Genomic DNA, 17,118 nt, shown 5'->3' with positions numbered 1-17,118 from the left:
AGATTCAAGAAATGCCCCTGAGAGGATGCGGTCACGCTACGTCATTGTGTAAATGTATGGACGGCTCCTTACGCCGGTATGGTCTGAGTGCTAATTGCTGTGATAACTCACAGGCGTCATCTAAGCTACATAACGAATATGGCAGGAGATGTGGCACACGGGTCATTCTTGGAGAGGGACTGCACTGTGGATTGTGGATTGTTTCTTCTCACATGACCATACCCGAGAAAGCAGCGCCCCCTACAGGCACTGTGACACAGCAAGCAATGATGTACCTATTCACTGCTCTCGTAATATTTTATAAGGTTTTTCCACACTTTCCACGTTGCAGTCTGAGGTTTTGGGGTGTGTTGAAGAGATCTGCTGACAGGTGAGTACAGTTCGAAAATGTGACGGTTATATTTTGGGTAATTTTAATTTGTTTCCCAAACACTAGTCCGACACGATTGTAAGGTCGAAAACGTTTAAGGACACAAGGTTTTTCGGTAACACTTCTGTGCAGCTTTAAAAGCTATAGGTCTGCACCATACGCAGCCATGCGTTGTGGAGCTCTGAAAGCGCTACATTGGAGGACCTAATAACTAGTCTACATTTTTTTTTTTAAGGATTACCAGTAAATTAAGGGTGATGGTGTCCCTTTCAACAAAAATGAAGCAAATCAAGCAAAAAAAGAAACTATAGAAAATATTACCCATCACAGGTAGCTAATTACCCATGCCGCCCCTCCCTCCAAGTGCACATGTATGTAAGTGTGCCTGAGCTGGTATGGCAGATGGACGGATCAGCCCTTGCAGCATGGGTCTTTCAAACCTTCACACAGCTCTCTTCCTGCAAAAATACACCCAGAGGGTGGAATAAAGACACTGGGCCCGATCCACAAAGATCTTGGTATTCTGGCGTACTCCTTTAAATATGGCTTACTCCTTAAAATATGGCTTACTCGTTGACACCTGGCGAACTCCTTGAAATCAGGAGGAAGTCAAGAGTGCCACAGGAGTAAACCACTGTTTTTGTTCTGCTGGAAGTGATTAGCCGGCTTGGCCAATCCATCTGTCTGGTTAATTGCAAATGCTCATCAAAGCCGCATTGCTACCAATCCGCTAATGTGGAGACAAAGATATGCAGTGCGTGTGGTTCAATATTTATAATTCATGTAAGCACCATCTGTGGAACGCGGGGTGGGCCAGCCAATTGAAAGGCTTCAGATGTGACCACCAAGGCCTGCCCCTGGGGGCTATACCGTTTGTTAAATCCCTTCTGCCCGAGTTACAAGCTGAGCGGATATAATGCTGTTATAACATTCGCCCATTAAGGAGTTACAGATGTGTGTTGTGTACATTAAAATATACTATACGTGACGTACCACGTTCACTGAAATGGCCATCATGCTAATAATCTGGTAGTGGATGATGTATAGTTGCTACCTAATAATTTCCTTCAGTGACACCCTTTTGCCAGGGTAGTTTTAAGGTCAAATCCTACATGACCTACTCTAGCTGGGCTGTCAGAAGCAGCCTGTTACAGTCAGGAGCAAGGGTCACAACACTTGCTGTCAGAACTCTGCTCCAAGGGTTTCCAGCACTGCTTGTAAGAGCAGAGGATGTGTGCTGGTTGGTACTACACGTAGAACTTGAATAACTGGGGTCTACTCGGACTTTGGCCATTCCAGGTGAATCACTTCCGCTTCCTGTGTCTGAAGCAGACCTAACACACACGGTGCCACCCTGTGTCACACGATATCAACTTCCATCACACGATCACCTTGTGAGGAGCTGATAACACACAGTGGGGCAAAAGAAGGGTTCGAAACTTCAGCATGAAGTGGGTTTCCAGCTCGAGTTTGGAGCCTTTGCACAACCAAGGTCCCTTGTGGATGTGAAAACGCCCAAGGACATCGGTCGCTGACAAAGAAGCTGTTGTCTTTTTTCAGGGACAATGGGGTAAAAGTTCCTCTTAGGCAGTGCTTTGCACAAAGCCCAGCCCCTCCAAGGCCCAGCCCCCTCCACTCAGGCAGTGTAAAATGCTTAGAAGTTTCAAGGTCTGATGAAGTTACACATATTTGCAAAGTAAAAGAAGTCTTTGTATGTGATGCACGGTCATGAGTTTTCTCCTTTTAACCCTTGTCACCTCCACCACTCATTGAAGGAGCCGTTCTGCACCCTGTTTACCTGATGCTCCTCTGTGGTACCCGGGTTTTGGTTACAACTAGACATTGTGCCTATTTTACAAGCACACTGTAACTGCCATGAAGACTTACACTAAAGAGGAAGACCTCTCTTGGGGTTGCTTTTGTGTGGCCCTATCTCTGAAACTTTTCAGTCAGCCCCAGACAAAGACAGTAGACACCAATATCTCTATTTGTACGTGTGTTTACTTGCAGCGGTCTGCTGTGGTTCGCCAGAGGAGACCCGTAGCCTTCTCGTGCATTGAAACTACACCCTGCTCTGAAAGCAGGCTGCAGTGACCTATTTCAAACTTGGACTTAACCAAGTATCTAGAAAGCATATTGTTGATGCATTTCTTTAGTACTGGATGCGTCTTTGTTATACAAAGCGGCGCCTGGATTGTGCCTTGCCTGGGAGAGATTAGCACAGGTTATTGAATGGGGCGTATTATACTAAACAAATCATCTACCCTTGAAAGGGACAGAGCAATCACTCCAGAATTCCATTTGCTTAAAAGGGTTCGCAGACCTTGGGTGGCTTCACTTCATATATAATAGAGTAGAAAATCGAGCAAGGTAATCAGCAGAGTAGATCACAAATCGTGGGGATATTGCTCCAGTCAAGGCGAATGCATCGCATTCTTTCAATCTTTCAGAGTATTGTAGCTCACCGTGTCCAGCTGCGCGTGCAAAGCGCTGTTATTACACGTACCTGGCAGCAAGATTGAATCGTCTCTTTTTACTCCTTGCTGCATTTTTGCAGCTTCTTTAAATTAGGAGTATATATTGTGTGGCAGTCGTGGGTGTTAAAGGTTCAGCAAGAGGCATTCTAAGCTTCTGGGCGCTTGTTAGCATCTTACTGTCTGAAAGAAGAAACGAGCAGCAGAAAAAGGATGCCAAGGCTTGCTGGAGTTAGTCAGACCCCTGGATCAGGAGATCAGGAGTCACGTCAAGGCAGCCCGCCTTTAGAGGGGATCCTGCTGGCACTGAAAACCTCCTGAGATAGCAAGGCAGGCTCGGCGCTTTGTTCCAGTTCCAGAGCAGCTGCTGCGCCCCCGGGATTACTGCGCGCACCGGTGAGGACTGCGGAGCATTAAGGCTGCGGCTCTGAAAGAAGCGCTCACCGCCGGCCGCCGAGAGGTAATTACTAATTACCCAGATCACTCCGCAGCGCCCCGCGGGCTTCCGGCAACAGTGGCTGCCGCGAGCCCCCTAAACATTAAAGCAATAAGTGCACCTCGGAGGGAGCGCGCGCTCGTACGGAAGAACAACGCCAACAGGTCTGTTTAACCCACACTTGTTCGGGGCTTCGCCCATTATTCGCGTTACACTGGGAGGGATACGGCCGGCAAACGGACAGCAACCTTCAGCTGATCCGCCACTCTTAAAATCAACTCAAAATAAAAATACAAAATGACCGGCCTATTTTATAGCACACTTTACACCTGTGGGGAGGGTCCGGCCTCTTGGCGCTACTGGGTAATAATGGATGTTTATTGTTACTTGACTCAAGTTCCCAATTTCAAGGCATTTACATTCTGCGATCGAACCAAAAAACTACGAAAACTAAAATACACAAATAATTCACCAATGTCTACCCAGTGTTTGAGCATGTATTATATCCTGGAGTGGTGCGCCAGTTGCAGTATATCCTCTCCTTATAGCGCTTAAAGACGCAAACCCAATCTCCTTCAGTTTCACTATCACCTTCATCTGTTTAACTGTGTTTTTGTTCTGCCGGTTTGTCGTTTGTGGCCATGCATATCAATAATGGACAATTCAAGCCATATCCTGGCCTCTGATGGGTTCAAATAGTTTATTTCTTAGCTTTTCAATGTATACCTCCCTTCGTGGCGTTACCTCGTGCCTGTTTCCCCCTTTCAAACTTGCAGATTTGCAACGACGCACACCCTAACCCACCTGTCTACAAAAACGATTGCATATGAAGTTCTTATTTGCGCAGTGGAGGTCTGAAGAAGGTACATTTGCTTCAAGGCGCTTCCTGGTGAAATTGACAGGAAAATACACACGATGTCTGCGCTTTCAAAAGAGAAGGATTCCCCACTGACCGCGCCCAGATTTTGATATGTTAGAAACAACAATTTCTGGTGAAGGTATTCGATTCGATATCAGTTTCAGAAATTGTAAAAATATATTGTTAAACAGCAAAGCGCACACAGAGTGCATCGCATTGTACTATTATTGCACCTTCATGTCACTTAGCAGATGGTCCGTCAAAACATTTTGTTGAGCAATGGTGACATTAGCAGATCACAGAACTACAGCCTCGAGTGTGTTCCAGTACCTCTTAATTGACAGTAAATGTGTAATAACAGGTTCTCAGAGCAGCATGTGGGACAGGAAATTGCCACTGAACGCACCTGCAGGCGTCCCCATCCCTCGGTGCTGATGCTGGATAGCGCGCTCTCACTTCCGGTCCTGGACTCATCAGCCCTACGAATTTCATCCCAACTGTACCTCACACCTCAGCATGCCATTCGCCTCAGAGTGCTGCCGCTAACAAGCCCTGCTATGGGTCTTCTCACCGAAGCATGCTTTGCTGCCAATTGCCAGCCCTGAAGTTGCCACTAAACACTCAGTACTGCTGTGGGTCTCCTAACCTGTCTGCTGCCACTAAGCAGCACCGCACGAGGTCTGCTCACTTCAGCATGCTACTACTGAAACAGCCCGTCTGTGGTTCTCCCTCACCCTAGGATGCTGACACTGAACAGCCCGGCCTCGGGTGTCCCTCACCCTGGGATGTTGCTGACACTGAGCAGCTCTGCTGCGGGTGTCCCTCACCCTAAGATGCTGACACTGAGCAGTCCAGCTGCGGGTGTCCCTCACACTAGGATGCTGCTGACACTGATCAGCCCTGCTGCGGGCCCCCCTCACCTAAGGATGCTGACACTGAGCCGTCCAGCTGCGGGTGTCCCTCACCCTAGGATGCTGCTGACACTGAACAGCCCAGCCTCGGGTGTCCCTCACCCTGGGATGCTGCTGACACTGAGCAGCTCTGCTGCGGGTGTCCCTCACCCTAAGATGCTGACACTAAGCAGCCCAGCTGCGGGAGTCCCTCACACTAGGATGCTGCTGACACTGATCAGCCCTGCTGCGGGTCCCCCTCACCTAAGGATGCTGACCCTGAGCAGCCCAGCTGCGGGCGTCCCTCACCCTGGGATGCTGCTGACACTGAGCAGCTCTGCTGCGGGTGTCCCTCACACTAGGATGCTGCTGACACAGAGCAGCTCTGCTGGGGGTCCCCCTCACCCTAAGATGCTGACACTGAGCAGCCCAGCTGCGGGTGTCCCTCACACTAGGATGCTGACGCTGAAGGGCCCCCCTCACCCCAGGATGCTGCCACTGAGCAGCTCTGCTGCGGGTCCCCCTCACCCCAGGATGCTGGCCAGCCCTGCAGCAGGTGCCCCTCACCCCAGGATGCTGACGCTGAGCAGCCCTGCTGCGGGTGGCACTCACACCAGGATGTTGACAGTGAGCAGACCTGCTGCGGGTCCCCCTCACCCCAGGATGCTGCCACTGAGCCGCTCTGCTGCGGGTCCCCCTCACCCCAGGATGCTGACCAGCCCTGCAGCAGGTGTCCCTCACCCCAGGATGCTGACGCTGAGCAGCCCTGCTGCGGGTGTCCCTCACCCTAGGATGCTGACGCTGAGCAGCCCTGCTGCGGGTGTCCCTCACCCCAGGATGCTGACACTGAGCAGCTCTGCTGCGGGTGTCCCTCTCCCCAGGATGCTGACGCTGAGCAGCCCTGCTGCGGGTGTCCCTCTCCCCAGGATGCTGACGCTGAGCAGCTCTGCTGCGGGTGTCCCTCACCCCAGGATGCTGACACTGAGCAGCTCTACTGCGGGTGTCCACACCTCCGCGCCGTGCCACAAAGCAATGCCGTCCAGGACGCTGCTGCTGGACAGCGCTGCCTGGGTTTCCAGTTGCATTGAAATGTGCGATCAGCTCCGCGTGCTGCCACTGAACCTCACTCCAGTGACCCTCGACAGTGTTCCTTTCACACAGGATCCGACACTAAACGGCACTGCATTTAGTAGTTACCACTACACAGCACTTCAGTGAGGCTCTTCGCTTCTGCACGTACCACTAAACAGCCCAGCACTGGGACTTCTCACCCCAGCATACCGCTACTAAACAGCTCTGCACTGGGTCTTCCCACCTCAGTATACTGCTAGTAAACATCCCTGCACTGGGACTTCTCACTTCAGCATACTGCTAGTAAACAGCCCTGCACTGGGTCTTCTCACCTCAGCACACTGCTACTAAACAGCCCTACTAAACAGCCCTGCACTGGGACTTCTCACCTCAGCATACCGCTAATAAACAGCCCTGCACTGGGACTTCTCACCTCAGCACACTGCTAGTAAACAGTACTTCACTGGGTCTTCCCACCTTAGCATACTGCTAGTAAACAGTACTTCACTGGGTCTTCCCACCTTAGCATACTGCTAGTAAACAGCACTTCACTGGGTCTTCCCACCTTAGCATACTGCTAGTTAATAGCCCTACACTAGGGCTCCACACATCAGCATACTGCTACTAAACAGCCCTGCTCTAGGGTTTCTCGCCTCAGCATACTGCTAGTAAACAGCCCTGGGTCTTCTCATCTCAACGTACTGCTAGTAAACAGCCCTGCTCTGGGTCTTCCCAGCTTAGCATACTGCTAGTAAACTGCCCTGAGTCATCTCAGCGTACTGCTAGTAAACAGCCTTGCACCGGGTCTTCCCACATCAGCATACTGCTAGTAAACAGCCCTGCTCTGGGTCTTCTCATCTCAGTTTACTGCTAGTAAACAGCCCCGAGTCATCTCAGCATACTGCTAGTAAACAGCCCTGCATTGGACATCAATGCACTGTGTCTTCCTCACGTGTGCACCCCTCACACCAGTATGCTGCCACTGGACATCTATGCAGCGTGTCTCCCTCACCTGAGCACCTCTCACACCAGTATGCTGCCACTGGACATCTATGCACCGTGTCTCCTTCACCTGAACACCCCTCACACCAGTATGCTGCCACTGGACATCTATGCACCGTGTCTCCCTCACCTGAGCACCCCTCACACCAGTATGCTGCCACTGGACATCTATGCACTGTGTCTCCCTCACCTGAGCACCTCTCACACCAGTATGCTGCCACTGGACATCTATGCACCGTGTCTCCCTCACCTGAGCACCTCTCACACCAGTATGCTGCCACTGGACATCTATGCACCGTGTCTCCCTCACCTGAGCACCCCTCACACCAGTATGCTGCCGCTTGACATCTATGCACTGTGTCTCCCTCACCTGAGCACCCCTCACACCAGTATGCTGCCACTGGCCATCTATGCACCGTGTCTCCCTCACCTGAGCACCTCTCACACCAATATGCTGCCACTGGACATCTATGCAACGTGTCTCCCTCACCTGAGCACCCCTCACACCAGTATGCTGCCACTGGACATCTATGCACCGTGTCTCCCTCACCTGAGCACCCCTCACACCAGTATGCTGCAGCGGGGCATCTATGCACTGTGTCTCTCTCACCTAAGCACCCCTCACAACAGAATGCTGCCACTGAACATCTATGCACTGTGTCTCCCTCACCTGAGCACCCCTCACACCAGTATGCTGCCACTGGACATCTATGCAATAATCTCCCTCACGTGTGCACCACTCACACCAGTATGCTGCCACTGGACATCTATGGACCGTGTCTCCCTCACCTGAGCACCCCTCACACCAGTATGCTGCCAATGGACATTTATGCAAAGTGTCTCCCTCGCCTGAACACCACTCACACCAGTATGCTGCCGCTGGACATCTATGCACTGTGTCTCCCTCACCTGAGCACCCCTCACACCAGTATGCTGCCGCGGGGCATCTATGCACTGTGTCTCTCACACCTGCGCACTCCTCACACCAGTATGCTGCCACTGAACATCTATGCACTGTGTCTCCCTCACCTGAGCACCCCTCACACCAGTATGCTGCCACTGGAAATCTATGCAATATGTCTCCCTCACGAGCGCATCACACCAGTATGCTGCCACTGGACATCTATGCACCGTGTCTCCCTCACCTGAGCACCCCTCACACCAGTATGCTGCCACTGGACATCTATACACCGTGTCTCCCTCACCTGAGCACCTCTCACACCAGTATGCTGCCACTGGACATGTATGCACCGTGTCTCCCTCACCTGAGCACCCCTCACACCAGTATGCTGCCACTGGACATCTATGCAATGTGTCTCCCTCACCTGAGCACCCCTCACACCAGTATGCTGCCACTGGACATTTATGCAAAGTGTCTCCCTCGCCTGAGCACCCCTCACACCAGTATGCTGCAGCTGGACATCTATGCACTGTGTCTCCCTCACCTGAGCACCCCTCACACCAGTATGCTGCCGCGGGGCATCTATGCATCATGTCTCCCTCGCCTGAGCACCCCTCACACCAGAATGCTGCCAATGGACATCTATGCACTGTGTCTCCCTCACCTGAGCACTTCTCACACCAGTATGCTTCCACTGGACATCTATGCACTGTGTCTCCCTCGCCTGAGCACCCCTCACACCAGTATGCTGCAGCTGGACATCTATGCACTGTGTCTCCCTCACCTGAGCACCTCTCACACCAGTATGCTGCCGCGGGGCATCTATGCATCATGTCTCCCTCGCCTGAGCACCCCTCACACCAGAATGCTGCCAATGGACATCTATGCACTGTGTCTCCCTCACCTGAGCACCCCTCGCTGCCGCGGGGCATCTATGCACTGTGTCTCCCTCACCTGAGCACCCCTCACACCAGTATGCTGCAGCTGGACATCTATGCACTGTGTCTCCCTCACCTGAGCACCCCTCACACCAGTATGCTGCCGCGGGGCATCTATGCATCATGTCTCCCTCGCCTGAGCACCCCTCACACCAGAATGCTGCCAATGGACATCTATGCACTGTGTCTCCCTCACCTGAGCACCCCTCGCTGCCGCGGGGCATCTATGCACTGTGTCTCCCTCACCTGAGCACCCCTCACACCAGTATGCTGCAGCTGGACATCTATGCACTGTGTCTCCCTCACCTGAGCACCCCTCACACCAGTATGCTGCCGCGGGGCATCTATGCATCATGTCTCCCTCGCCTGAGCACCCCTCACACCAGAATGCTGCCAATGGACATCTATGCACCGTGTCTCCCTCACCTGAGCACCCCTCGTTGCCGCGGGGCATCTATGCACTGTGTCTCCCTCACCTGAGCACCCCTCACACCAGTATGCTGCCACTGGACATCTATGCAGCGCGTCTCCCTCACCTCGGGGTGCTGCCACATAACGGCCCTGCGGTGGGTCCCTCGCCTAAGGATGCTGCCACCAGCTAGTCCTGCCCTGACCCCCTGGCTTCAGATTGCTGCCACACCTACGCTGTATCCTCTCAGGAAGTTGCCACGGGACAGCCCGCGCCGCTCCCTCTCCATGGATGCCCCTACCGTCCCGCGCTGCACCTCGCCCCCTCACCTGCAGTTGGTCGTTGTAAGGCCAGTCACTTTCTTCGCTGAGTCCCATTTCGCCCGCGAGCACTTGTGCGGAGAGCAGCAGGAGTACAGCGAAGGCGACGAGGACCCTCATGGTGCAGCCTTGTCCCCGGCAAGGAGGCGCCTTTCACCGGGCAGGTCGGAGAGCTCTGTTCCTGGCAGGTGCAGCCGCGGCAGAGAACAGACGGACTAAAGCTGCTGCAATGTCCTTGCTGCAGCCGGAGCCTCAGAAGTTCTCACTGAAACACAAGGGGAGAGGAGTGCTTAGACTTCTAACAGTCGGGAGTGTGGAGGGTGGGGCGGGAATCCAGCTGTTCCAGTTAGTGGAAAATACAATGCAAAGCAGGTCATGGAGACTAAACTCGCAAAAACACACGCGAACACGGGGCACTTCTCAACGTCTATCTGTGGGCTGGGTATAAAGCGCACTCAAGCGCACACAAAGTCACCCTGGAGCAGTTTTAGGACCCCCTTCGCTGCCTAACGCGCACTTACAGTCCTGCGTGTCTGCTTGAAAGGCTGCGCCACTCCCTGCCTCTGGCACCCTCAGCATGCGTGACTCCGCGCAGAGAGAGCGCGCACCTTATATACCTAGAGGTGGGCAGGGCCGCGGTGCTCCCAAATGTAATTATGACACGCGCTCTGCCTGTCGGGTGACACAGGCGGCCGCGTGACGTGCTTCCCCATGGGACCCTGATCAATATTCAATGCCAGTCTGCCGGATACCTCCCTGTCACCCTCTCATCCACCCCCTCCTCCTCCGCCATCTCCCCATGGGGACTTACTCGGGGGCGACCCGTGACAGGTTGGGCTCAGGTGACGCAGGATAAAGGATAAAAGTTTGGAGCATGATTTTCGACAAAGATGAACACAGTTACGGTTGGGGGTTGTGGTTTTCATTCTATTGAAACATTAAAAATGATGTCAGAAGACGTGACTCACCGTCAGAATTTGCGAATGTTTTGGGCGGTTCACTCGACGTCCGCACTGATTTGATCATCAATGAACTGCGGCTATTGGAGAAAAAAAATGGTCCGTGTTTGTGCCGAGGAAGCTCGCTCATTGCAGTGAGATTTTTCCTAACTTTGACGACAGAGAGCGAGGTTTTATTACGCGCAGTGGACGCACGCAATGGAGACTCGATTGTGTCCCATATTTATCCGCCTCGCCTTATCAGTTCATGATTGGGGTTTGGAAATAAAGCATAAATAAAGCCTTTGTTTTAGTAGTTCCTTGTAAAGAACAGGGAAGGGACGAGGCCTTTAATCAAACGTATCCTTGATCAAATATTTGCGCACTTGTATTGCTTGCTTAAAGCTTTTGTTTAAAAAAAAACAATTTAATAAGCTGAGCAGGGTCCATTTCTGAAATGCTTGTTGGGCTACCCTTTATCACGCCTCGCTAGGTTCCCAAGAGCGTTGCTGGTCTGGTGGGGGAAGTAATCTGCCTGGAGTCAGAAGGCCACATCGGATATCCTTACAGGTGCCACGGCACGGCAGCTCATCCGGTAGCAGTCACTGCACTGCAAGTGCGTGCACACTTTGGACTCATTTAACCAAAAGCATATTTCCCTATTGTATTGTCTTGGTTTCCTGCTCACTCCCGCTTCAGTAGTTCGTAGTTTTTTACAAGAGGGGGCGGTGTTCCTCATGGGGCTGCACGAAGGAAAATATGATTCCGTACCCAAGTACATATTTGTTTTTGGGGTTTAACACTTTCATGCAAGTGCCACTGGCGTAACTAAACTTGAGCCCACCCCCACTGCAAAATAGACGCAAAGGACACCCTCCGTTCTCACTCAGGAGATCTCAGGCCAGGGTACTGTGCTGAGGGGGCACCCTGAAGCTCGCCCCCCCTCATCTCCCTCCCCCACCAGGCCTTTGTTACGCCACAGACAAGTGCACCTAGTATGTTTTTCATGCCGCTTTGTCTCTAAAGGCACGTGTCTCCTTTCCTATTCACACGCTCTCTTAGTGCCTTCCCAAGATTCCTCGTGATTTCATCTCGCTGTTTCTTTCCCCTTTCTCATCTCACATCATCCCTCCGATGCACTTGCGGTTTCATCACTGCGACCACATCGGCTCCAGGCTTCACCATGAGAGTGTTAGCTCAGTGGAAGGCAGGGAGGGCAGGCTGGCAGGCAGAAGGGAGGTACAACTCTCCCTCTTTTTCCAGCACGGCCATCTCAGTAGCTCTCTTATGTTTTACTTTTTGTTGCACCTCACATAGCTGACCTGTCTAATATTAACCCCTCATCTTCCATCCCACATTACCTGCCAATCTTAGGGCCTGATTACGACTTTGGTGGTGGTGTGCCAGCTTTCCGGCAGCACAGCACTGCCAAAGCTGTGCATGGTCCACCCATCAGAATATGAGTTCAGCTCAACTCGTATCTGGCAGGTTTTTCCTTTGCTGTTCCCACAGCTCACGGAGTTCCGAAAATCTCTGCTTCACGTAGCGGAGTGGAGTTTTTTTCCTCGCTCGCGATCGTTAATGTCAATGTCAAGTTGGCGACTGCAAGCGAGGAAAATCAGCCTCCCAGCAAGATTTTTCCTAGTTAGCGATCGTCAACATCAAGTTGGCAAGAGCAAGCGTGGAAAATAGAGATTTCTCAATGTGGGGTGTTCAGGCTTCTTATTGCGAGTGGTCGCATATGCTCGCGACCGCTCGCGATGAGAAACTGCTTATTCGCGTTGAGAAAGCTGCTGCTCGAGTAAAAATCAACTTGAGCGGCAGAAAAGGGAAAGAAGGGACCGCTTGCGTTGTGCAAGGTGCCGTTTGCGATGATTGCACAGTGTGGACAAGCATCTGCACTGTATAATCACCACAAATGGCATTTTTCTATGGCACTCCGCCGCTTGCGGAGCTCCATGTAGCTCGGCGGAGTCTTTTTGCCACTTCGTGGAGTTCCGCGTAGCGCAACTCCGCAAACTCAGCCCAGGCTTAATAAACACCAATCCACATCCAACGGCTGCAACGGAATCATGCCAAAGAGCTGAAGCATACTCCCATGATAGTGCTGGAGCGGTGCTTAGTCCAAGCCGCCACTAAAGGAACTTCCATTATGGAATAGCAGCAACAGGATGACAATGCCGCAAATGAGAAAAAGTAGTAACCGGGATCCCACCGAACACGTTGGAAAAAATCGATTGTATAAAAGACGGAATTACTACAAAGATATTTTGGAAAGAAGTAACGAGGCCAGAGCCTACAAGTTTTAAAAAAATGGGCTACACCCGCTGTATCAGAGGCATTCAATATTTGATGTATCAATTCACCAAAATGCAGTGGAAGATTTGCATTCAACAAGGACTATATTTCACCAGTAGTTCTAGTCACCTGTAATTCGAAGGACTCGCGGGAAAATTGCTTGAGCCACTTCTTATTGGAACAATAAGGAGTCTGTTAAGCTTGTTGAAATCTGCTTTCCAAGTTGGAATGCAAGGCCATAATAAGCTATCTACTATCCTAGGTGGAGGGGGAAACAGGACACTGTTGCAATAAGTGACTAACTGGGAACGGACATAATATAAAGGATTTCCATCTGCATGCCGCAACAGTCTTGATTAATAAGCATGATATAGCTTCCATTTGAAAATACAGTAATGAAGGGAAGGTAAGAATTGTGGGAACTGGAGTACCTTTTAAATAACAAGTCAAATTAGGCACTGAAGCATTACAAGCACTGTGGATTTTAACATGTTGAGAAACAAGTGAATGACCGGCAGTGGAGTCACACTCCTCTCCCATGGGAAAAACTTTTCTTCAGCATGTTCACAGTGATAGGTAAACAGTAGGGTCCATAACTCATTAGTTTAGCTGCTCCCATTGGGTTCATATCTACCTATCGGGAAATGTTTCATGCAAGCTGTAAACTGAAATGTTGATATAGGCAATGAGATAACCTTGTGTATTAACCACACCACTGAAGGCGATTCGGCTACAGTGAATGGGATTTTTCTAATTTCCCAAAATGTAGCATAGTATTTGTTGCATATATGACAGCCATTGATCACTGTTTGTGTGTAAAATTGTAAGGCAAAAGCAAAGCAGTACAGTTCAGGTAATGCCAAGGAACATATCTATTTTTGAGTGTTTGAAGAGTCCAACTAAACTGCATAATGGATCTGAGCTGACTAACTATAATACAATGTCGACTTATCATTCTGTCAATGATGTGTGCACACGGCCTGTGTGCACATCCCAGTGTTTGGGCACTCCCTCTGGTTCAACAAGTGTGAGTTGACTCCGTAGTGTTTCAAAGTTTCTTTATTTTTACATAGTTACATTCAGCCTTTCATGAACGTGGATTAGTTTCATCAACTTCAACAGGCTTAATCATGATTTAGATCAAAAAGCATGGTCGCTCCGATGCATTTCGGGCCAACTGTCCTTTCTCAAGGAGCTCTGAAAAACAAGAACGACTTACATTTGCATCGAAAATGCTTAAAAATTAGACGATTAAATGCAAAACAAGGGTCAAATAACAACTTCCCAGTGATCATAGTGCATACTAAATAAACATATAGAAGCTGATGGTGCAATTGTGATATACGAGAATGATACCGAGAGAACTAAAAAACAGAAATGATGGTACAAAGATGTAATGAGGGCGCACCCCAAGTAAAAAAACGGGATTGATACCACAGACTAACAAGGGGTAAATGATGAAGGACGCATCCCAGGTGAAAAAGACGGGTAATGACATATCATGAGGCAAAGGGTGTAAAGAGAGAGATAATCAAAAGAGGTAAGAGAAAACACTCACGTGTTTTCACAGCTGTCATTTAAAGCTGAAAGAAGCAAGAATGAGCGAACGTTAACACCCATTGGCGGTGAGTTCCAGTGATAATAGATCGCGATTAAACCAAATAACAGTAGCTTACGCTTACCGATGCGAAGTTCTAAGGTAGGACTAACGCGGTCTCCGTGTGTGTTGAAGGTTAGGTAAAGCTGGTGAGTTTGAATATCGCGGGATAAATGCTAGAATAAACATAGATGAGGGACGCTCGTGCGAAGCTAATGTGTTAGAGTGTCGCGAGATAGCACTGAAGTAGACATAAATGATGGACGCTCATGCAGCGTGTGGGAAACGGAATCAACGAAGGACTAAGTTAAGGTGGAATTAGTCAGCCATAATGGAGTGTGCATGGTGAGAACGGGTAAAAGGAAAACTGAAATGAAATGACAGGAAGCACGAAAAGTGGTGTGAAATGAGTGACTACAGAAACAGTAACCAAAATGGTAGTAATGTCGTACACATAAATATAAATGGATAAATGGGGAACATAAACCACATTTAGATGAAATAGAAACATAAACAACAACAGTTGTGGTGAAAGCGCACAAGAGATATGTGTCCTTATGTACCAGAAAGGATACTTATAAAAAGCAACTCAGTTCAATACGGTCATTAAGACCAAATGGTTTGCAAGATTGCAAACGGTAGATCCAGGCGGTTTCTCTTTGTAGAAGGAACTTGTTATTGTCCCTTCCTTCTTTCTTCTCAATGATCTCAAGGACCATAAACTTTAACTGTGCCACAGTATGATTATGTTCCATGAAGTGTGTGGCCACACTGGATTTTGTCTGTTTTGTCCTGATATTGGATTTGTGTTCATTTAATCGGACTTTTATTTTTCTCTCTGTTTTTCCTACATAGATTTTTCCACAAGGACACTTGAGTAGGTATATGAGGTTAGATGAATCGCAGGTTGCATTGACTTTCACTTTAATTTCATTGCCTCTCATTGGATGGTTTAACTTGTTGCCTGTGATGATGTTGTTGCAATTATTACAATTGAAGCATGGTCTCGTACCTTTGTATGTAATGTGGATTGGTGTTTCTCTGAACAAAATCTCTTTGAAGTTGTTCGCTCTCGTATAAGCAAATATTGGAGGATTCTTGAACATATCTTTAAAGTCTGGTTCGGATGCTAGGATTCTCCAATGTCCGAGTATGATTTTTTTGTATCTCCCACTCATTGTGGAATACTTAGAGACAACAACCATTCTGTTTTCCTCATTTTTTATTGTCTTGCTTAAAGCCTTTTCACGTTCAATTAAAGATACTTTATTCATGGCTTCATTTGTTATTTCAGGTGGGTATCCTCTCTCAGTAAATCTCAAGTTCATTTCATTTAGTCTTTGTGTACATACTTCTGGGTTGGATACTATGCGTTTAACGCGCAACATCTGACTGAAAGGGAGATGGCGTTTGAGTGAATGTTGATGGAAACTTGCAAAATGCAACGTGTTATTGCGGTCGGTGGGTTTCCTATAGAGGTCCGTTTCAAGGTCAGTGTTTGACCTAGTGATGGATACATCAAGGAAGTTGATTTGAGATTCATTCAAATTCCAAGTGATTTGAATTCGGTGATCCTTTGTGTTCAAGATGTTCAATTCTTTTTCCAGCAGGTTTTTGGGTCCTTTCCAAAGGAAAAACAGGTCGTCAATGTACCTGACGTACATCAACAGGTTGTTGGTCCATTCGGGGTTACCGTAAATGTGAACTTGCTCGAAGTCCGCCATGTAAATATTAGCGTGCGCCGGAGAAAGGGCAGTTGGCCCGAAATGCATCGGAGCGACCATGCTTTTTGATCTAAATCATGATTAAGCCTGTTGAAGTTGATGAAACTAATCCACGTTCATAAAAGGCTGAATGTAACTATGTAAAAATAAAGAAACTTTGAAACACTACGGAGTCAACTCACACTTGTTGAACCAGAGGGAGTGCCCAAACACTGGGATGTGCACACAGGCCGTGTGCACACATCATTGAGAGTTATATTGTTGGCGCAAACGGACGGTTACGCCACCAGTTGGAGCACCTCTAAAAACTATAAATTGTAAAAACGAATATAACTTCACTCTAATAAGCAGTGCATTGCCTACATCATTTTTTATCGACTTATCATTCTGTACACTATCAATAACAGATGACACAATGCTGTTCAAATTATAAATACATGATAATAATGTATTGATACTATTGTCTACTACTGCAATTACTTTATCTAAATTATCCTATCAATTTATCTCAAATGCATGGCAGCTTCATTTTGTGATAATTTCCATGTTTCATGGCAAGCTGCATATAGGAATCTTTCAGAACGAGGGGACTTGGGACTTAACAAAAAAAACAGATGGATTCATGCCCTTGGACAGAAGAGAAAGATGTTGTTTCACTGCAGACAGTGTAGAATGTTCTAGCCTTTGCTGGCATAACTTTCACACTGAATAGGTGGTAATAATTTTAGAATGGGTTTACTGTGAGTACTGTGGATCTGTTCTACTTGATTTGAAACCGGAAGTGGAGTTAAGAAAACAAGCATGGCAACCAGTCGTGTCTACTGGCCATAAGAACCCACGCACCAGGATTCGAAAATGATAAATTAAATATATCATTTTGTATCATACTAT

General features: G+C 48.9%; 1 protein-coding gene across 4 annotated transcripts in view; it reads right to left on the bottom strand.

The window, feature by feature from the left end:
• TAC1 (tachykinin precursor 1) overlaps positions 1–10,826 on the bottom strand; it is a 227,562-nt gene extending 216,736 nt beyond the window's left edge. For 2 of the 4 annotated variants that reach the window (XM_078663717.1, XM_078663718.1), the window contains exons 1-2: positions 10,192–10,247; positions 9,680–9,935 (exon numbers count right to left, since the gene is read on the bottom strand). In XM_078663717.1, coding sequence (XP_078519843.1) covers positions 9,680–9,790 — 111 coding nt within the window. In that variant the 5' untranslated portion in view covers positions 9,791–9,935; positions 10,192–10,247. Of the gene's footprint in view, positions 1–9,679; positions 9,936–10,191; positions 10,254–10,638 lie in introns of those variants that run through there. The other 2 variants (XM_078663716.1, XM_078663715.1) reach the window with 2 other exon arrangements.
• Positions 10,827–17,118: the final 6,292 nt, after the last annotated feature.

The sequence above is a fragment of the Lissotriton helveticus genome, chromosome 10 (assembly GCF_964261635.1).
Source record: "Lissotriton helveticus chromosome 10, aLisHel1.1, whole genome shotgun sequence".
Classification (NCBI taxonomy): Eukaryota; Metazoa; Chordata; class Amphibia; order Caudata; family Salamandridae; genus Lissotriton; species Lissotriton helveticus.
This window is presented reverse-complemented; position numbering and strand designations above follow the sequence as displayed.